Source organism: Phacochoerus africanus, chromosome 4 (assembly GCF_016906955.1).
Source record: "Phacochoerus africanus isolate WHEZ1 chromosome 4, ROS_Pafr_v1, whole genome shotgun sequence".
Classification (NCBI taxonomy): Eukaryota; Metazoa; Chordata; class Mammalia; order Artiodactyla; family Suidae; genus Phacochoerus; species Phacochoerus africanus.
The window spans coordinates 12,257,268-12,279,149 of NC_062547.1; the positions used below are offsets into that span (position 1 = coordinate 12,257,268).

Here is a 21,882-nt window from a genome sequence, read left to right on the forward strand (position 1 = left end):
AGAAGGAGAAGGACAAGAAACTATGGACTAACCTAGTAATCAAGGGTAAGAGCGATGAGGACAAGGACCCAGACAGTGTCAAACTTCCTTCCCTGGTCACTTCACATGGTGGAGTTGGGACTCAGACTGTCTTCTCTGTGCACACTTTGCCGAGGACGGTAGAGCCAGTGTTAATATGCAGTACTGAGTACCTTGGAGGAAAGGCTCTGGGTTTAGATTCTATCTAAGTCAGCCACACTGAACCTCAGTTTTCTTCTCCATGAAAATGAGACTAAGAGGTTTCACCCGGTGGCACAGTGGGTTAATGATCCAGCATAGTGACTGCAATGGCTTGGGTCACTGCTGTGGTGTGGGTTTGATCCCTGGATCCAGAACATCCTCATGCCACAGGTGTGCCACACACACCCCACACCATGAGCCTGAAGCGCCTGCCTTGAATCATTGTGGGGATTTTTTCTTTCTTTTTTTTTTTTTTGGCAGCACCCTCAAAATGCAGAAGTGCCCTGACCAGGGAACAAAGCAGGGCCACAGCAGTGACAATGCCACTCTTAACTTCTAGGCCATCAGGGAACTCTGGGGTGTCTATAGCCTCAGAATGAGCAGAGGAGAGGACACAGCTTATCCTAAGAAAAGGTGATTCCTAAGAGCTCTAGTCACTCCGTCCACATGGTTTTCTGTTCTGTGTATGTGTAAGGAGAGAGATCAGATTCCGCAGATCAGACCCGAGTCATACCTTTCCTACCTCCTTCCTCTTCTGGCAGGCACCTGAGAACAGGAAGGGGAGGAGGAAGGTGTTGCCTATGCAGTGGGGCCCTCTTTCCAGTATCTGACTTGTGGGTTTCACACAGCTTGGGTTTTAGAATAATGGCAGGGCCCACGGGGCAAAGAGCAGCCTAGTGTTTGGGGAAGCAAAACTCAGATGGCACCCTGGCAGCCTCCCAATCTTGCAGACAGAAGCTGCTCACTCTGCAGGAGACCCAGAGAGGAGAGGCTGGAGTTCATGAGAGCTAAAACCCAACTCTTGCCCAGAGCAAGGTCCACATTGCAAACCTCAGCTTGGCATGAAGAAAACAGAGCTCAATGCACTCTGCCAGACCCTGCTGAACAGACTGCACCAGAGGGAAGTTTCCGACTCGAGAGGTTGCTCCTCATCATTCGTTTCCGCCAGGCTTTGGTGTGAAGACTGCTTTCCAGGTGAGATCTCATGCCAAAAAATAAAAATAAAATAATCATTGCTTTGTGACAGCCTCTCCACTCACATGCCAAGTCGAAATGTTCCTATTGTGTTATGCTCAGAATATGATGACCAGCATAGCTAAGGAAAAGGAAGAACTTCCGCTGAAGAAGCGTATATCTGGCACCTATTCTGTAAAAGGCACCTTGTTAGGTAGGTACGACGAAAAATCCTTGTGGGTTTCTGATCTTAACTGATGAAGAATAAGGAAAGATGTGGGCACTTTCTGGAGGCGAGCGGGTGAATGGAGCCCTTCATATGTGAGGACACGGTAAACGTTCCCATATTTAACCTTTCTGGTTACATTTTAAAGTAGGCAGCTTTCGTTGCCTCCGTGACGGATAAGAAGGTTGTTATACTTAAGGTCAGAGAGGAAAGGAGTAGATGAAAAAGGACACGAATACAGACCAGATTTATTGGGGGGTTTTGTTTGTTTGTTTGCTTGTTTGTTGCTTTCTGGCTGCACCAGTGGCATAGGAAAGTTCCCAGACCAGGGATCAAACCCGTGTCACAGCAGCAAACCAAGCCACTGCAGTGACAACACCAGTTCTTTAACCCTCTGAGGCACAAGAGAACTCCAGACCAGATTTATTGTTTATTTAAAGTGTATAATGAACATATTTACTCTCAACAGTTCACCCATACGGCTACCACCACAATCTATGTGTTTCTGTTCTCTTCCTCTCTCTCTACTCATTTCTTCTTTTCTGGGGGGGGTGGGGGTTAGGACCATCCCGGTAGCATATGGAAGTTCCCAGGCTAGGGCTTGAATTGCAGCTGTAGCTGCCGGCCTGTGCCACAGCCACAGCAACTCGGGATCCAAGTCTCATCTGCTCACAGGAACGCCAAATCCTTAACCCACGGAGCGAGGTCAGGGATCAAACCTGAGCCCTCACGGATACTGGTCGGTTTCATTACTGCCGATCCACAGTGGGAACTCCCTGTCTGTGTTCTCTTTTACATTTCTGCTTACAGAGTTTCCTTGTAGCTCAGCAGGTTAAGGATCTGGCATTGTCACCGCTGTGGTTTAGGTCACTGCTATGGCCTGGGTTCTATTCCTGGGCCAGGAATTTTCATATGTTGAAGGTGGGCCCCAAAAACATTTTATGGTTTTATATATATATATGGTATATGCACTGTTTTGTGTCCTACGTGATCTCATTCTATTTTAACACTTTCCCATGTGTCCACATGTCTAGGAATTACGTCAATGTCATGGAGTTGCATCATATATTACATTTCTTTTCCCAGTTACTAGACACTGGGATTTTGTTCAGCCCATACTTACTTATGCTTTATCAAATTCTGCTGAGCATTACTCCTTTGACTCGTGTTCTTTGAACTAATTTCTCTTTCTGGGAATGACTAGGTCAAAGTTCTGCATTTCCCTCCCAAGGACACCACCTGTTGCCCAATTCTGGCAGCTCAAAGAATGTCCAGTTTCCTAGGAACATCAGGCTCCGGGGCTTTCAATCTACCTTATGTCTGAGGCACCATGCTGGCTTGTCGGTTTGTGGGCACATCCTTGGAGGGTGGTTGCAAAACCTGTACTTCTCAGGAAATGTGGTAACATGACACCCCACCAATTGGATATGCATCTCTACATTGCATCTGAAACTTAGGTCACTTCTCCGTGAGTGGCCTCTAGATAAAAGGTAAGATTGGCCTTCAGGAATTCTACACTTTGTACAGTCTGAAGACCCTCAAACACACGGCAAGGGTATCTCTACCTTGGTCTGGACTCTTATTCCTGACACAACTTAGCACAAAGCAACTGAAAGTCTTTCCCAAGGCCAGCATATATTTATGCACTTGATGCATACACGTTGATAAGATTATCTCTCTATCTATCTTCTATCTATCTATCTATCTATCTATCTATCTATCTATCTATCTATCTATCTACCTACCTATCTGTCTATCTATGCGATCTATGCCTCTGAAAGTGGGAGTGTGCTCTCTAGACAGAGAGGTCAATCCAAGCTTCTGGTACATTCAATCACTCACTACCCATTTATCGAAGGCATCCTATGTGCCAGATACTGTGATAAGCATCATAGAAAAGATAATAAATAAGATCGGTTGCCTGCCTTAGAGAAGCAATGGTCTAGGAAAATAAACTCTAACTCAATATAACAAGTTCTGTAGCGCCGATAGGCATAAACACTTCTGAGAGCAGAGAAGGACTAATTATTCTGCCTGAAGTAGGCCACCATAGAGGGAGCCACTGGGGCTGACAGGCCCTTCGGCTAGACTTGGAAGGATGAGTGGAAGCTGAGCTCAGCAGTGAGGACTCAGGGAATGCCAGACGGGGAGGAAAAGGCAGGAAGGACCGAGGTGCTGCAGCAGACACCATGTTGAAGAACTGGCCTGTGGTCTTTGTGGTCAGGAGTAGCCTCAGAAAAGTGTACGGAGAGAGACCAGAGGCAGATGGTCAAGAAGGCCCCGTGTACATCTCCTTAAGGACATCTCAAGGAGATCAGCAGCTGTGGGTCAGGTGAGTCAGAGCCTTTGTGGTCTGGCCGAGTCCGTCCTCCTTCTCCATTCTGAAGGAGACACAAGGGGCTATTAAGCACCTGCTGTTCTTGGAGTTCCCGTGGTGGCTGAGCGGCGAGGAACCTGACTAGTATCCATGAGGACATGGGTTGGATCCCTGGCCTTGCTCAGTGGGTTAAGGAGAAGGCACTGCCGTGAGCTGTGCCATAGGTTGCATATTTGGCTTGGGTCTGGCAAAGCTGTGGTTGTAGTGTGGGCCGGAGGCTACAGCTCCAATTCGACCCCTAGCCTGGGAACTTCCATGTGCTGCAGGTGAAGCTCTCTTTAAAAAAAAAAAATAGAATCTGCTGTTCTCTTTTAGTGATTGACAAAGTTCTGGGAAGGAGACAGGGGGACACCCACAGGGAAAACTTGGAACATTCACCAGTCCACACATTGCACAACATGTTAAAGCGCCAGGATCCAAAAATCTAGGGAGTGAAGTCTTTGTAAGCTTGACATGTTTTTCCATAGAAAGAAACTAATAATGGCTGTGTTTCTGCAAATCTAAATCTTTTCCAACCATCCTGAAGAGCCAGTAGTCCTGAGCAGTTAAGCTGAAAAGGAAGATCCCTGAGTCCTGGGAAGTCAAAGCAAACCGAGAGCAGAGTCGGAACGGATGCCCTAGGGCTGAACACCTAATTTGGGCAAAGACTTGTAGCCAAAGATCCTTGGAACACACCTGTAATCCACCAAAGTCGGGTTTACTGTCTGTTGCAATGAGAGAGAGAGCACACCGCCAGGGAAATGCAGCGCATCTCAGTAAGAGTGTGTCGGGAGGGACCTGCCTGGTAGGCGATTTGGGGGAGGGTTCAAGGACACCTGGGTTGGGTCTGGCTTGGATACTGCCAGGAAGCCTTGCACTTCTGTTTAATACTTTCATCTATGGAGCAGAAAGGGAAGAGTAGAGGCAAGATGTAGCAGCCGCTTGTTAACTGGAGAGAGGAGTATTTGGCCAGATCTGCATGAGACAGTCTTCTTGTTTTCGTCTGTGTTCAAACATGATTGTGACCTTGCATGGTGTTGCTGTTCTGTGACAGGGCTATGTTTCAGGGGCTGATGTTTTTTCTTTCTTTGTCAAATTCAAGAAACACTTGTAAAGTGGAATGAGGACCTATTTTTGGTCGATGACCTGGGGAGCTGAAAGTAGCAGAGAGGCAAATAAGGACAGCTGACACTGACTTGCTTCCAACATGTACATTTTTCTACCAAGAAGTCCCCCTGACCGTTTAAAGCTTAAAAATCATTTGTTGAAAAGACTCTCCCATTTCCATGTGCTGGTCTAGGCATCTTTGTTGAAAAGCAGTTGACCGCAAATGCCCACCTACTTCTGGGCTCTCTATTGTATTTCATCGATTTATTTGTCTGTCCTTTATGCCGAGCCCATGATCACTCTGTCTTTCCAGTGAGCCTTGAAGTCACGTAGATTTTAGAATCAGCTTGACTTTCTACAAATGAAAGTGGGGGTGTTTCATTACTAGCTTGAATCTATAGATCAGTTTTGGGGAAAGATGGTGACCTATTAGCAAGGATGTGTCTTCTATTTTTTTTCTCTCCATGCTTCATTACAGATAGCTTTGATGGCTGTGTCTAGCTTCCTTCCTTTTGCCATGTCTTACATACTGTTAAGCACATCCAGTGTATTTTTCGCAGATGTATTTTGTCTTTTCTACAAGCTCGATGTGCATTTTCTTTATATCCTCCATATTTCTCCTCATTATGCTCATGTGTTCCTCTATCTTCTTACATATGAGGTGGAAGTTAATAACTATTTAAGATCCTTGTCTACAGGTTCCAACATCTCCACAGTTACCTATATTTATTTTTATTAAAAAATACCTTTTTTTTGGCTGCACTTGCAGGTTGCTGAAGTTCCCAGGCCAGGGAGCAAAACTGCCCTACAACAGTGACCTGAACCACAGCAGTGCAAGGCTTCACCCTGAAAAAACTGAGCAACTAGGACACTCCCTTTTTCTTTTTTAGATGAGGAGAAACTTTATTTGCAAGGATTACTGCACTAGGGGGAGAGGTGCTACTGCAATAAGAAAACTATTCCACAATAGGTGTGCAAATGTCTCTCCTGGGTCTCATTTTACTGATGTGTGTTTTCCTATTTTCTTGGGGTTTTATGTGGTTAGCATTTTTATTGACGAGTAGACCATTTGAATTATTTACTCTTTGTTGATGGATTTTTTTTTATACTTATATATGGTGTTGTCTTTTGTTCTGGTGCATGGCTAAGTTACTGGAATCAATTGGATTATTTCAAGACTTGCTTGTAACAAGTGTGAAGGTGGCTCTGGAGCAGCCAAGGCTGAATTTCACCCCCAGCTAAGCCTGAGCGTCTTACCCAAAGCCCTATGTTATGAGGTCCTTCCATTCCAGCTCATGAGAACACAAATTATTCTCCGTCTTGGGTGAGCAACAGCAATTTCCCTACCTACTCCTTTCCAGTGATTCTTTCAATAGGCGAAAGGCTGAGGTGGTTTCCCCTTGGAGAGATCAATCTGAACCAAAGAATTTAGGAGATTGCTCTTCCCCAAGAATTCTCCAGAGGTCCCTGTCCCTCCCTTGCTGTAGCTCCACCCTGGTCTCCCCAGACTCCAGTCTCTTTATGCACAAGTTGGTGAGCTCCCATGATCTGGTCAATTTGCATTTCCCTGAGCTGCAGCCTTCAAACAATAAGTTGATTCCATCTCAAGTGCCCCATTTCCCATTTCTCTGTTCTCAGGGATCATAGTACTCTGCTGCCTGATGTCCAACATGGGAGAACTGTTGTTTCATTTACTTTGTTTCGTTTTGTCATTGGTTTAAGTGGGAAGGCAAATAATCTAGATCCTATTACTATACCTTGGCCAGAAACAGAAGTATCTTTGCTGCTCTGAAACACAAAGTTTACCAGTCCTGGAGTGTAGCATCTCGGGCATGGCCGGGTTTTTATTTTATCTCTTTTCTTTTCTTTCTTTTTAGGGCGGCACCCATGGCATATGGAAGTTCCTGGGCTAGGGGTCAAATCAGAGCTGCATTTGCAGGCCTTTGCTCCAGCCATAGCAATGCAGGATCTGAGCCACATCTGCAAACTACACCATAGCGTGCAGCAACACCAGATCCTTAACTCAGTGAGCGAGGCTGGGATAGAACCCTCATCCTCACACAGACAACAGCAGGTCCTTCACCCACTCTGCCACATGACAGGAACTCCTCTGCATATTGTGCAGGCTTTAACACAATATCTTCTCAAAATACCTCTTTGGAGTCGTCATTACAAAGTAACTTTGTCCTCCTTCCAAATCACAGTTCCAAATCAGAACCCTGTGACACAGCCTCTTCTCTTCTTTTTTCAAGTCGATAGGATTTTATGGGCTCTTTTGGCAATCCCAATTTGATGCAGTGAGTCAAATATGTACAAATGCTATTTTTACACTACCTAATAATTAGACAATATGTACTACAGATCCAAAGGTGAGTCTTAGGGATGGGGTAGAAAGGTGAGGCTCAGTGATACGGTGAGAGTAGCAGCCTGAAATATGGCTTGGCACTTAAACAGAGAAGCAAGACTTAACTGTTTGTGGTTTAAACCATGTCAAAGTGCCCTATATGCAAAAGATGGCATCAAACTATCATGCAATAGGAGTTCCTGCTGTAGCTCAGCAGAAATGAGCCCAACTAGTATCCATGATGACGTGGGTGCAATCCCTGGCCCTGCTCAGTGGGTTAAGGATCTGGCGTTACAATTAGCTGCCGTGTAGGTCGCAGACAGGGTTCGGATCTGGCATTTGCTGTGGCTTTGGCATAGACTGTCGCCTGCATCTCTGATTCGACCCCTAGCCTGGGAACTTCCATGATGCCTTGCATGCAGCCCTAAAAAGACAAAAGTGGAAAAAACATAATCATGCAATATATAGCACTTTAACCCAAGTAGGGAGAAGGAAGAAGGAGAAAAGAGAACTAGAACATACCCTCACACCATGCACAAAAATAAACTCCACATGGCTGAAAGACTTCAATATACGACAGGACACCATCAAACTCCTAGAAGAAAACACAGGCACAACACTCTCTGACATCAACATCATGAATATTTTCTCAGGTCAGTCTCCCAAAGCAATAGAAATTAGAGCAAAAATACTCCAGTGGGACCTCATCAAACTGAAAAGCTTTTGCACAGCAAAGGAAACCCAAAAGAAAACAAAAAGACAACTTACAGAATGGGAGAAAATAGTTTCAAATGATGCAACTGGACAAGGGCTTAATCTCTAGAATATATAAACAACTTATACAACCCAACAGCAAAAAAACCAATCAATCAATGGAAAAATGGGCAAAAGACCTGAGTAGACATTTCTCCAAAGAAGATATACAGATGGCCAACAAACACATGAAAAAATGCTCAACATCGCTGATTATAAGAGAAATGCAAATCAAAACTACCATGAGATAATCATCTCACACCAGTCAGAATGGCCATCATTAATAAGTCCACAAATAACAAGTGCTGGAGGGGGTGTGGAGAAAAGGGAACCCTCCTGCACTGTTGGTGGGAATGGAAACTGGTACAGCCACTATGGAGAACAGTTTGGAGATACCTTAGCAATCTATCCATAGAACGTCCATAGGACCCTGCAATCCCACTCTTGGGCATCTATCCGGACAAAACTCTACTTAAAAGAGACACGTGAACCCGCATGTTCATTGCAGCACTATTCACAATAGCCAGGACATGGAAACAACCCAAATGTCCATCAACAGAGGATTGGATTTGGAAGAAGTGGTATGTATACACAATGGAATACTACTCAGCCATAAAAAAGAATGACATCATGCCATTTGCAGCAACATGGATGGAACTAGAGACTCTCATCCTGAGTGAAATGAGCCAGAAAGACAAAGACAAATACCATATGATATCCCTTAGAACTGGAATCTAAGAGCCAGCACAAATGAACATCTCCTCAGAAAAGAAAATCATGGACTTGGAAAAGGGACTTGTGGCTGCCTGATGGGAGGGGGAGGGAGTGGGAGGGATCGGGAGCTTGGGCTTATCAGACACAACTTAGAATAGATTTACAAGGAGATCCTGCTGAACAGCATTGAGAACTTTGTCTAGATACTCATGTTGCAACAGAAGAAAGGGTGGGGGAAAAAATGTAATTGTAATGTATACGTGTAAGGATAACCTGACCCCCTTGCTGTACAGTGGGAAAATTTTAAAAAATTATTTAAAAAAAAACAAAAAAAAGAAGGAGAAAAGAGGATGGGGAGGAAGTGGAGGGTGAGGAAGAGGAAGGGTGGCAGGAATAAAATAGTATCTGTTCAATGTTTACTATATGGCAGATACTTTTCTAAGCAGTAATGTCCTCTTTTAATGTATTAGCTCATTTAATGCTCACAAAAATTCTCTGAGTCGGATGGTAACATTACCCTGTCTACTTTGAGGAAATCAAGGCACAGAGAGGCTAGGTCACTTTCCCAGGTTTACACAGCTTATTCCTCGTAGAGTCAGAAGTCCTGATGGAGCTTCAGAAAGCAAGCCCTGCGTTTTCTGCTTTTCTCATCCTCCTTTGGGATGGGGGAGGACTTTAGGGAAGATAATACCACAAAGGAGACACTCAAGAGGGCTCTGGCATTTAGCATAGAATTTGAAATTAGCACAGAACTTACTACTCTTGTTTCTGAATCTCCTCTGGCTCGTCTCATTTCTGGCTATTATTTGGTTGTCTCTCTAGGCGAAGGCATCTGCCACGATGTTCCTGTTGCAAGGTGCCCAGATGCTGCAGATGCTGGAGCATTCCTTGAGGAAGAGCCTTCCTACATCCTTGAAGGTGACAATGAAAACTTCTGAGCACGAAGAGGAAGAGGGACCAACATTGTGGAGCACTTATTCTGTGCCAGGCATTACTGCATGTTTTCTCTCATTTACTTTGCATAAGCTCTCTACAAAGATACTCGCTGTTATGGCCATGTCACCAACGAGAGGGTAGATGCTGAGGGAAGCGATTTGCCTAACACCCCATAAATAGTGAGTTGCAATACTGGGGTGTGACGATAGGAATGCCTGAGACCTCACACTGGTTTGGGCTGCAAGGTGATTCAAAAAGTATTCCCTGCCCCCTTTCCAAGAAACTTTCCTTAACAGCACTGGCAATTTGCCCCAGAGTTCTCCTGCAAAGTTAGCTACAACTACATGTTCGTTTTTAATCTGTTTTCCCTAAAAGAACATTTGCCAGGTGAGAGGTTGACCATCACAGGCTGTCTTTGAAATTAAAAGTAAGTCAATTTCTATTTGACTTAAATTTTCCAATTGCTCTGCGCTTATTGCACTCAGGCTATTTTGCGGCTGACTCTGTACTCTTTCTGTTAACCTGGTACAAATGATCAGAAATCTCGGGATCAAGTAAGACACACACATAGGAGTTCCTGTTGTGGCTCAGTGGGTTAAGACTCTGACTAGTATCCTGAGGATTTGGGTTTGAGCCCCAGCCTCTCTCAGTGGGTTAAGGATCTGGTGTTGCCATGAGCTGTGGTGTAGGTCGCAGATGTAGCTTGTATCTGGTATTGTTGTGGTTTCGGTATAGGCTCATAGCTACAGCTCTGACTTGACCCCTAGCCTGGGAACTTCCACATGCTGCAGTGGGGCTGTAAAAAAGACACACACACACACACAAAAGACATACACATAAATGCCCACATCCAGAACTGTTCAAGAGTAACACTGATGACAGAATCCAGTTTTTGATTGTGTTTTTCTTTAGCAACCAACGAGATGGGATCCATCCCAATGGAATTTAGGTATGACTCCGGGTGTGTGTGTGTGTGTGTGTGTGTGTGTGTGTGCGCGCGTGCTCACGCGCGCACGCCTGAGTGTAGAACAATCGTTTCTCTCTGAAACTTATTTTAGATAGAAACAGAAACTAGGTTTCTACTGATTTACAAGACATTCCTATAAGATGCAAACATTCTAGGTAAGGTCATCGCCTTCTCCTCCCTCACTCCCTAGTAGATTTGCTACTCTCTTCTTTCAGCATAAAGGAGAAAGATGTTAGTGTTAGGGTATGGATAGACATACGGCTTCCTTTTCATGTGTTGGAAATAGACTAATGAAACAACCTGCCCTGTTCTTTAACTACTGCCCCCAAGTCACCTCACATCAACTAATATAAAACTGTCAAGTCACTCACTTTGGTAGATCCCACTGACAGTCATCTCTGTTACCTAACATTGGTGAACTGTTTTCGCTTGCTAGTCCTTAAGAGCCAGGCAACCGCTCGGAGAAACGGTCATTTTCCTTGGAGGTTCCGTCAGGGATACCCTCTATGAACACTTGCCTAAGATGTGTTTATGGTGAGCAGCTGTTTTTGAAAATTCGTCAGGCTTGCAGTTTTTCTTCCATGATCCATTGTGTCGGATTTTGTGATTTAAACTTCTCTCACCTCCTTGTCTTAAATAGACCCCAAACACTTTGAGAAAACTCCCGGAGGTTCCCAAGTGTTCTTTCTTGGAGTATCTCTGTAGGAGTAAGATAAGTGGCCCTCTTGGCTCCTCAGCTCTTATGAAGAAATAACATCGGTGGTATACTAAAGATGTACCTTTTACCTAGGTTGGTAGCTAGAATAGTTGTTTGCCACTTACTTTGTTTAAATAAGATTTTTAGTCTTTCTATTTTAGTTGATTGGCAGTGTTCCGTCAAGTTTGGCTGTACAGCAAAGTGACCCAGTCAAACATATACACATTCTTTTCCTTGCATTATCCTCAAGCATGTTCCACCACAAATGCCTAGATTAGTTCCCTGTGCTACACAGCAGGATCTCATTGCTTATCCCCTCCAAATGCAATAGTTTGCATCACGACTCCAAACTCCCAGTCCATCCCACTCCCTCCCCTTCAGGCTTGGCTCCAGGTCCATGAGTTTGCTTCTTTTCTGTGGATAGGATCATTTGTGCTGTTCATTAGATTCCAGGTGTAAGTGATATCATATGGTATTTGCCTGTCTCTTTCTGACTGACTTAGTATGAGAGTCTCTGGTCCCATGCATGTTCATGCAAATGGCATTGGTTTGCCAGTTACTTTTCTTTTTTTAAAATACTCAATGAATGTACTGCACATATAGATGTGTAATGATCATCACAACCCAATTTTATAGCATTTCCATCCCAAACCCCAAGCTCATCCCCCCACCCCCCTACCTGTCTCCTTTGGAAACTCTAAGTTTTCCAAAGTCTGTGAGTCAGTATCTGCTCTGCAAAGAAGTTCATTGTGTCCTTTTTTTAAGATTCCACATGTAGGTGATAGCATATACTGTTGGTGTCTCGCCGTCTGGCTAACTTCCCTCAGAATGAGAATTTCTAAGTCCATCCATGTTGCTACAAATGCTGTTCTTTCTTTCCTTTGAATGGCTGAGTAGTATTCCATTGGGTATATGTACCACATCTTCCTTGTCCATTCCTCTGTCGATGAACACTTAGGTTATTTCCATGTCTTGACTACTGCAAATAGTGCTGCAAAGAACACTGGAGTACATGTGTCTTTCTGAGTCATGGTTATCTCTGGATAGATGCCCAAGAGTGGGATTGCTGGATCAAATGGTAATTCTATGTTTAGCTTTCTGTGGAATCTCCGCACTATTTTCCACAGTGGTTGCACCAATTTACAATCCCACCAGCAGTGGAATAGGGTTCCTTTTTCTCCACACCCTCTCCAGCACTTACTGTTTGTAGACTTTTGGATGATGGCCATTCTGGCTGGTATCAGGTGGTACCTCATAGTAGTTGTGATTTGCATTTCTCTACTAATGAGTAATGTTGAACATGTTTTCACGTGTGTTTTGGCCATCTGTATGTCTTCTCTGGAGAATTGTCTGTTTAGACCTCCTGCCCATTTTTTGATGGAGTTGTTTTTGTTTTTGTTTTTTGTTTTTTGGTACTCAGTGGTAGGAGGTATTTATAAACTTTGGAGATTAATCCCTTGTCAGTCGACTCATTTGCAAAGGATTTTCTCCCATTCTGTGGGTTGTCTTTTTGTTTTGCTTAGGGTTTCCTTTGCTGTGCAGAAACTTTTAATCTTAATTAAGTCCCATTTGTTTATTCGTGTTTTCACTGTTGTTACTCTAAGAGGAGGATCTGAGAAGATGTTGGGGTCATTTATGTTGGAGAGTGTTTGGCCTATGATTTCCTCTAAGAGTTTTAGAGTATCTGGTCTTGTATCTAGGTCTTTAATCCATTTTGAGTTTATTTTTGTCCAAATTTTTATCCACATTCCACCAAAGGGCACCCCCACTTCACAAAGACAGTTCTACCTCTACCCCTAATAAGTACAGAATTATGTGCAAGATTTCAGGAATAGAAAGGCCTTCTGGTGCTTCTAGAAAGTTTGAAAAGAGGAGTCCCAGCAGCTCCGAGGTGGCAAGAGAAGCAATTTCCGGCCACTCAGCTCTGCAAAGGCTCTCACCGCGCTGCCCCCATCACCCCAGGACTCCCCACCACAAGCTCTCTGCCACTTACTTTTAATGGAGGTGTGACCTGGAACTCAATATGTGCTTTGGGTCTCAGTTGAGAAATCATGCAGTGGTTCTTCTAGGTGTTGGATCCAAAATACATTTTATTGTGTGTGTCAACTCTAATTGATTCCATTGAGATAGCTGCCTGACTCCCTGCATTCTGAGTTCAGCAGAGGAAAAAAAAAAAAGAGTTTTATGTAATAAGGCCAGGGGGTTCCCGCTGTGGCGCAGTGTAGTTAAGAATCCAACTGCAGCGGCTAGGCTTGCTGGGGAGGTGCGGGTTCACTCCCCAGCCAGCAGGGAGTTAAAGGATGTGACGTTGCTGCAGCTGTGGCTCAGAGTCAATCCCTGGCCCAGGAACGTCCATAGAATGTGAGTGAAGCCATTACATAAATAAATCAATAAATGCTAGGGGAATAAGAACGAGTACCAGTTGCACATAGGTTCAGATCTTATAATGAATAGCATATTAGTTAGTGTAAAACAATTTTGCAGAACTCCAAATGCAAATGTGTAAAAAGAAAATGTCTCTGCTTTGCAGAACTATACTGAATTTCCACATCAAGCCTCCATTCATGACTGAGAGTGGAATAAATTGGGATAAACTCAGCCAACGTAGGGAAATTTTTTCCCCCTCTTCATCTGCGTGATCTAACACCAGCAGTTCCCGTGGGGAGGAGGGTAGTCAGAGGGAAGGAAAGATGTTGGCACAGTCTTTGGTCACCATTTGTCCATGGTAAAAATCATTCTACTGTGTATCTTTTTTCTTTTTTCTTTTGACCTTTGGTCACTGGCAAGTGTCCATGCTGGTATCTGCAGAGGCCTCTTGTTGACCATAGTCACGAGGCCCACGCTGGTGTCCACTGCTGCACTCCTCAACCCCCAAACCACCAGGCCACTTAAGGTCCATAGGCTGTTTCATTCCTCCTTTCCCCCTTCCTCTCTCTCTTTCAACATGGTGGGATGGGAGATCCAACACTGGACTGAGGCTATGGGACCCCACACCCCTTTCTCTTGATCACTATGCTGTAGCCTCTGCTTATTGGTGGGAGGAAATTACCTTTCCAGGAGGTGACATGGACATATATGTTAAAGAGTTTCAACCATGTCCCTAACCTTGGAGCCAGCAATTAGCCTTACGGACAAACGAAGAAAATATCAGGTGCCCAGGCTAAGACTTCTCTGCAAGCAGGCTCTGTGAAAAATGGTTGGTTCAAGTGAAAACTTGTAAACCACTGAGATGACCATCAACAGGCAAATGAATACATGAACTGTGGCACATGCACATACTAGGGAATCCTATGGGGCCATTAGAACATAATCGGAAAAGTTTGTGTTTATGAACATAGAAATAAGCCCACAATGCACTCAGTAGATCCAATTGATTTGCATTTGTAAAACTGTGTATCTCTATATAGTCTACAGAAGCAAGTCTGGGAAAAGACAACATTAAATCCTACAGTAAAGAGTGGTGTTCTTCAGATCATTCACTTTATTTGCACAAAGATTTTACTGTAGTAGATGTATGGTTTACATTAGATGGGAAGACAAATCTCTCCCTTGAGGTGAAAACAAAGTAGCATCTGGAGATTTTTGATGTAGAGGCCTATTTTTCCCTTTTCCACCATAAAATCTCATGAAATCATAGAAATAAACCTTGTCCTGATCAATGTCCATTGTCATACTTCTTCTTCTTTTTTTTTCTTTTTAAGGCAGCACCTGCAGCCTATGGAAGCGCCCAGGCTAGGGATCTGATCAGAGCTGTAGCCGCTGGCCCATGCCACAAGCACAGCCACACAGGATCCGAGCCACCTCTGTGACCTACACCACAGCTCACGGCAATGCCAGATTCTCAATCCACTGAGGAAGGCCAGGGATGGAACCTGAATCCTCATGGATGCTAGTCAAATTCGTTTCCACTGAGCCATGACAGGAACTCCTGCCATTCCTTCGTAATAAGCCAACCCTCTCCTTTCTCGGGAAACTGCAGGTTTATGGCACCGTCTTCCACATGAACCAGGGAAACCCCTTCAAGCTAAAGGCCTTGGTGGACAAGTGGCCTGATTTTAATACAGTGGTTATTCGCCCTCAGGAGCAGGTAAGATGCCAGATGTAGAACGAATATGTACCCATGTTCATATTTGCTGGGTGCCTACCATGCGTCAGGCAATGTGATAGACTCTGGGAATACAGAAATGAGTCACAGGGATGGTAGATAAGTCCCTGTTCTCAAGAGCCTCCCAGCCTGGAAGCGAATGCAAACAAGCAGATAAATCACAACTCAGTGTAAAGTGTTCCGGAGAGTGTACAACATACAGGATGTAGCACAGGCAAGAGCTCATTCAACTGTGGAGGATGGAGTGGAGGGAGTTCCCTCTGTGGCTCAGCAGTAACAACCCTGACTAGTATCCATTGAGATGGGTTCAGTCTCTGGCCTTGCTCACTGGGTTAAGGGTGAAGCGTTGCCATGAGCTGAGGCATAGGACGCAGCTGTAGCTTGGATCCTGCCTTGCTGTGGCTGTGGCTTAGGCTGGCAGCTTCAGCTCTGATGCAACCCCTAACCTGGGAACTTCCATATACCGTGGGTGTGGCCCAAAAAAACAAAAACAAAATAACCAAAACACTCTGGAGGTTGGAGATGGAAGTTACAGGATCAGATTAAAGATAACTTTCTCCCCCCCCACCCCCCCCCCCCCGGGCTGTACAGCATGGGGATCAAGTTATTCTTAATGTATACATTTTCCCCCACCCTTTGTTCTGTTGCAATATGAGGATCTAGACATAGTTCTCAATGCTAGTTCAGCAGGATCTCCTTGTAAATCTATTCTAAGTTGTATCTGATAACCCCAAGCTCCCGATCCCTCCCACTCCCTCCCTCTCCCCCCAGGCAGCCACAAGTCTATTCTCCAAGTCCATGATTTTCTTTTCTGTGGAGATGTTCATTTGTGCTGGCTCTTAGATTCCAGTTCTAAGGGATAGCATATGGTGTTTGTCTTTGTCCTTCTGACTCATTTCACTCAGGATGAGAGTCTCTAGTTCCATCCATGTTGCTGCAAATGGCATGATGTCATTCTTTTTTATGGCTGAGTAGTATTCCATTGTGTATACAGACCACTTCTTCCGAATCCAATCCTCTGTTGATGGACATTTGGGTTGTTTCCATGTCCTGGCTATTGTGAACAGTGCTGCAATGAACATGCAGGTGCATGTGTCCTAAAGACAACTTTCTTGATGGATGTTTCATCCAAACTGGATTTTATATGTAAATATATTTCTGTTTGGCCGACAAGGCGAGGACATTCTAACCAGCGAAAGTAGCAAGGACGAATATAGAGAGGTATGAAATAGGATGCATAGGGTGATCATAAAATAACACATGCATAATATTTGAATTGTCATAGGCTTTCTAAGGAAAAAATTTAAAAATAGTGAAACTAGATAGTTACTTCATTTCAAAAACAAAAAATCCTCAGCTTGTTTGAAAACATCCAGCAAAATGATAAATTTCTAACAACACATCTTGCCTACAAATTGATAAGATATTTAAACACCATGAAATTAAGTGATGTATAAAAGGAAGAAATTTATATTAATCATAGAACTGAACTGGAATAAAATTGTTTGATCTTTTATCTTAAATGGGATCTTCACGGAACAAAACGGGGTAGTGCACCATTGCTGCCTAGGGAGTGTATTTTCGTGCAACATGTTTCAACTATTTTATTTTATTTATTTATTTATTTATTTTTGCTTTTTGCTCTTTCTTGGGGCGCTCCTGAGGCATATGGAGGTTCCCAGGCTAGGGGTCGAATCGGAGCTGTAGCCACTAGCCTATGCCAGAGCCACAGCAACTCGGGATCTGAGCCACGTCTGCAACCTACACCACACCTCACAGCAACGCCGGATCCTTAACCCACTGAGCAAGGGCAGGGACCGAACCCGCAACCTCATGGTTCCTAGTCGGATTCGTTAACCACTGTGCCACGACGGGAACTCCTCAAGTATTTTGAAAAATATTTTTGATACTGCATTCGTTGTGGTAATAGTTTCCTGTGCCTGCTTCTTCCAAATAATCTCAGCTGTTATTTAATAATTATAGGGGCTCTTTCTAAACAACTGGTTTCTTTGATTTTCGGTTACCACAATTTGTTCAACTATTGCATTTTTTTATTGTTGTTTTTTTACAGCTGCACCTCTGGCATATGGAGGTTCCCAGGCTAGGGGTTCAACTGGAACTGTAGCTCCAGCCTACGCCAGAGCCACAGCAACCTGGGATCTGAGCTGCATCTGTGACCTACATCACAGCTCACGGCAATGCTGGACCCTTAACCCACTGAGCGAGGCCAGGGATTGAACCCGCTTCTTTGTGGATGCTAGTCAGGTTCCTTAACCACTGAGCCACGATGGGAACTCCCTATTGTATTATTTTAAGAAAGCATTTCTAGTTGGTTTTCATCTTCTTCGGCGTCATTAAGTATAGATAGAGATTTCAATCCAGAATTATCTATAACCAAACTCCATACTGTCATCTTCATCGTCCATGCATTCTGAAAGTATCTGAAATGTGGCACAGTTTCTCCTTGCAACTGATGCTCGTCCTCATCAATTGCTGTTCTCTTCTTCTGGTTGAGGAAGATGCCCATGTTGAAGAATGCTGTGTCTCTGAGTTGAAATTTTCATACAACACATGCGTAGAAAAAAGGATCGTTTTGCAATTCTCCATCCTCGTTGGAATCCTGAACCTCTCATCTTGATCTCATGGTTTAAATGATTCAGAAAAATTTGTAATGCACCAGTACATTTACTAAATTTTAGTACCTAAAATACTACAGGAGTTCCCACTGTGGCTCAGCAGGTTAAGAACCAGACTAGTATCCACGAAGATGTGCGTTCAATCCCTGGCCTTGCTCAGCGGGTGAAGGATCCAGGTTGCTGCACGAGCTGCGGCGTAGGTGGCAGATGCAGCTCAGATCCGGCATGGCTATGGCTGAGGCATAGGCCAGCAGCTGCAGCTCGGATTTGACCCCTAGCCCAGGAACTTCCATGTGCCACAGGTGTGCCGCCCCCCCAAAAAACAGCAAAAACAAAATACCCAAAACAGAAGAAAAACAAAACAACACAAAACAAAAAAATAGAGTATAGTGGAATGTTTTTCAGCTGTCACCATCATGAAACACAAGGAATTAATTTTATTCCCCTTTTCTCAATGACAACAGGAGATGACAGATGACCTTGATCACTACACCAATACCTACCACGTCTACTCCAAGGACCTGAAGAACTGTGAGGAATTCCTTGGCTTACCAGAAGTCATCAACTGGAAACAGCATTTGCAGATCCAAAGTAAAAGGAATGGCTTATGTACTGGCTCACATCTCCATCTGCAACAATTTCTCCTAGAACCCGTATCCCCTTTGTCCAAGCTCCACACCCTCAGCCTGCTGTCAGTTTTTGTATTCAGCTGCAACCCTACCTGGAGAGGGGAAAAAACACCCTCGAAGCTCGCGCAGAATGGGCTTCCTCTAGAGAACCATAGCATAATCCCCTGATAGCCAAGGATGTATGGCATATTTTGCAGACATATCCAGGATCCCTTAGGGTGTACTGGGTGTCAGAGCAGAGCTTTCCCTAGGGACTTTCATTCCTGGGATAGGATGGCTATGTCTCAGAACACCCCCGCCCCCATCATAAGGAACAACTGTCATCACTGTGAGCACGCCCTCAGAATCAGACCACCTAGGAAGGCATTTGCCTGTTACTTGCTGTGTGGTCCTAGCCAGTGACTTATCCTATCTGAGATCATGCTTTTCATATGTACAAGTGGGGATGATAAAGGTAACTACAAAGCAAGAGTACTGAACAGAGTAAATGAAATGTCTTTTTTTTTAATTTAATTTAATTTAATTTTTTGGCTAGACCTGCAGCATGCAGAAGTTCCAGGGCCATGGATGGAATCCATGCAAACAGCCGTGACCCTGGCCACATCAGTGACAAGGCCAGATCCTTAACCTGTTGCACCACCAGGGAACTCCTAAATGGAATCTTGAGTAGAAATTGCTTAGTACAATATCTGGATGCTTCAGTTAACGTTCACCTCCTAAGTCTCACAGTCCACAATTGGTCTGGGCTTTGCAAAACAGTTCTGCTAATAGCTTCTGGGTTTAGCTGTACAGTTGCAGTCAGTTGACAGGTGGATTGTGTGTGTCTGAATGACGGTTCTGGCTGTCAGTGCTGGCTGTGCTGATATCATGATGGGAGTATGTGTCCTCAGCAGACTGCCCTAGGCCTAGTCACGTGGTATTGGCCTCCGTGTAACCAGGAGCACAAAGATATGACAAGCCCCAATGTGCAAGCACTTGTAAGCCTCTCCCCACATCAACTTTACTCTTTCTCTGACAAATAGCATGATATTGCTTATTACATGGAATCTAAAAAAATGGTATAAATGAACTTATGTTGGAAAGTAGAAATAGACTCACAGACATAGAAAACAAACCTATGGTTACCAGACGGTAAAGAGGGGGAGGAATAAATTAGGAGCCTGGAATTCAAATATACACAGTACTGGAGTTCCCGTTGTGGCTCAGCAGGCTAAGAATCTGACCAGTACCCACGAGGATGCGGGTTTGATCTGTGGCCTCACTCAGTGGGTTAAGGATGCACAATTGCCGCAAGGGTGTAGGGTTCAGATGCTGTGGCTTGGACCCTGCATTGCTGTGGGTGTGGCGTAGGCCCCAGCTGCAGCTCCAATTCGACCCCTAGCCCAGAACCTTCCATGTGTCGCATGTCGGCCCTAAAAAGAAAAACAACATCATTGCATTTCTCCTTATGACCCCACCTAGGTTCTCAGTCCAGCCTGAATGAGGTAATACAAAAGCTTGCAGCCGCTAAATCCTTCAACGTCCAGCAGTCAGAAAACATTCTCTACATGACGCTTGAGACAATAAAGGAACTGGCTCCTTCCCTGCTGGATGAAAAGAACTTGTCCCTTACCGATGGTAAACCCAAGGCCATGTGAGTTTGGTAAAAGCTACCCCTCACTTATTACTCCTCTCACCCCCAAAACAGCCTCCCAAATTTTCTCCTCCCTTTCACGCTGGCTCCCCACCAGCAATCTCCTTGAAGGCAGCCAGAATAATCTTCTCCTAAAAAGGTCTCTCTCCCCTCCTTAGTATACCCCACCATTTCCTTTCTCATCTGGTGTACATCAGGCCTGGGTAAACGTCTCTGACCTGTCTTATTCTCTCAGCTCACGCACCCCCCAAAACGCCTTTTAGTCTCTCCCTCTGTCATTACAAGGTCACTCGCACTCCAGGATCTCCATTCACTTTTTCCTCCGCCCGCTCTGTGTCTCAAGATTACAGAGGTAAGAAGAACCAACATAAACCTCTTTACTCACGACCTGTGCTTTTCTCTTGGAACCTCCCTAGTGACCGAGAGCAGTTTCAACTCTCATCCCTGGAACCTTCCCACGCTGCCTTGGTGAATGAATTATGGCAATTCGGTGGCAATGAGAGGAGCCAGAGATTCATCGAGCGCTGCATCCGGAACTTCCCCTCCGTCTGCCTGCTAGGGCCTGAGGGGACCCCGATAGCTTGGTCCCTGATGGACCAGACAGGAGAGATGCGGATGGCAGGCACCAAGCTTGAGTACCGGGCCCAGGGCCTCGTCACCTACGTCATCTTTTCCCATTCCCAGGCTCTGACCAAACTCGGTTTCCCCGCCTATTCTCACGTAGACAAGAGAAACAAAATTATGCAGCAGATGAGTCACACTCTGAATCACATACGCATGCCCTGTAGCTGGAATCAGTGGAACTGTGTGCCTCTGTGAAGCAGCCCTGAACCCAGGACAGTGGGGAGGGGCCTGAGGCTGTGGGGAGACAGAGGGAGAGCCTAAACTGTCATTGTAATCATCAGTAGAGTAGTGGATGCTGTCCGTATAAAAGGTATAGCCAATATGCCTATCCGGGACCCGGTCATTTAGAAAAAATGAAACCACCCTTTTAGAAACGAATAAAACTGGACTTCCTGTTGTGGCTCAGTAGGTTCAGAAGCCCAAAGAGTTCCATGAGGATGCGGGTTCAATCCCTGGCCTCAGTCACTGGGTTAAGAAGCCAGCATTGCCGCAATGCTGTGCTGCTGTGGCTGTGGTGTAGCTGCAGCTCCGATTGGACCCCCTAGCCTGGGAATTTCTGCATGCCACAGGTGAGGCCTTAAAAAGGAAGAATAAAACAATTATACTCTAATGAAAGAAAGAAGAAAGAGAGAGAGAGAGAGAAAGAAAGAAAGAAAAAAGAAAGAAAGAAAGGAAGGAAGGAAGGAAGGAAGGAAGGGGAAGGAAGGAGAAAAAGAAAGAAAGAAAGAAGAAAGAAAGAACAGAAAGGAAAGAAAAAAAAAAAAAGAACGGAAAGAGAAAGAAGAAAGAAAGGAAGGAAGGAAGGAAGGAAGGAAGGAAGGAAGGAAGAAAGGGAAAGTCAATTCCAGCAGAATTTTGAACCAGACAGGATATCACCTTTGGATTAAAATAAGATGAACTGAAGAATCAGTATTTGTAGCACCCACAAACTCTTCCTTGAAAAACACAAGTACAGCATTTTACTTTTTTTAAAAAAAGAATA

General features: G+C 44.5%; 1 protein-coding gene across 1 annotated transcript; it reads left to right on the plus strand.

The window, feature by feature from the left end:
• Positions 1–987: 987 nt before the first annotated feature.
• LOC125125135 (glycine N-acyltransferase-like) lies at positions 988–21,571 on the plus strand. Its single transcript, XM_047775660.1, has 6 exons — positions 988–1,194; positions 9,496–9,591; positions 15,253–15,360; positions 18,479–18,605; positions 20,105–20,276; positions 20,693–21,571. The coding sequence occupies exons 2-6, from the start codon at positions 9,514–9,516 to the stop codon at positions 21,093–21,095; spliced, it is 888 nt and encodes a 295-aa protein (XP_047631616.1). The 5' UTR covers positions 988–1,194; positions 9,496–9,513; the 3' UTR covers positions 21,096–21,571.
• Positions 21,572–21,882: the final 311 nt, after the last annotated feature.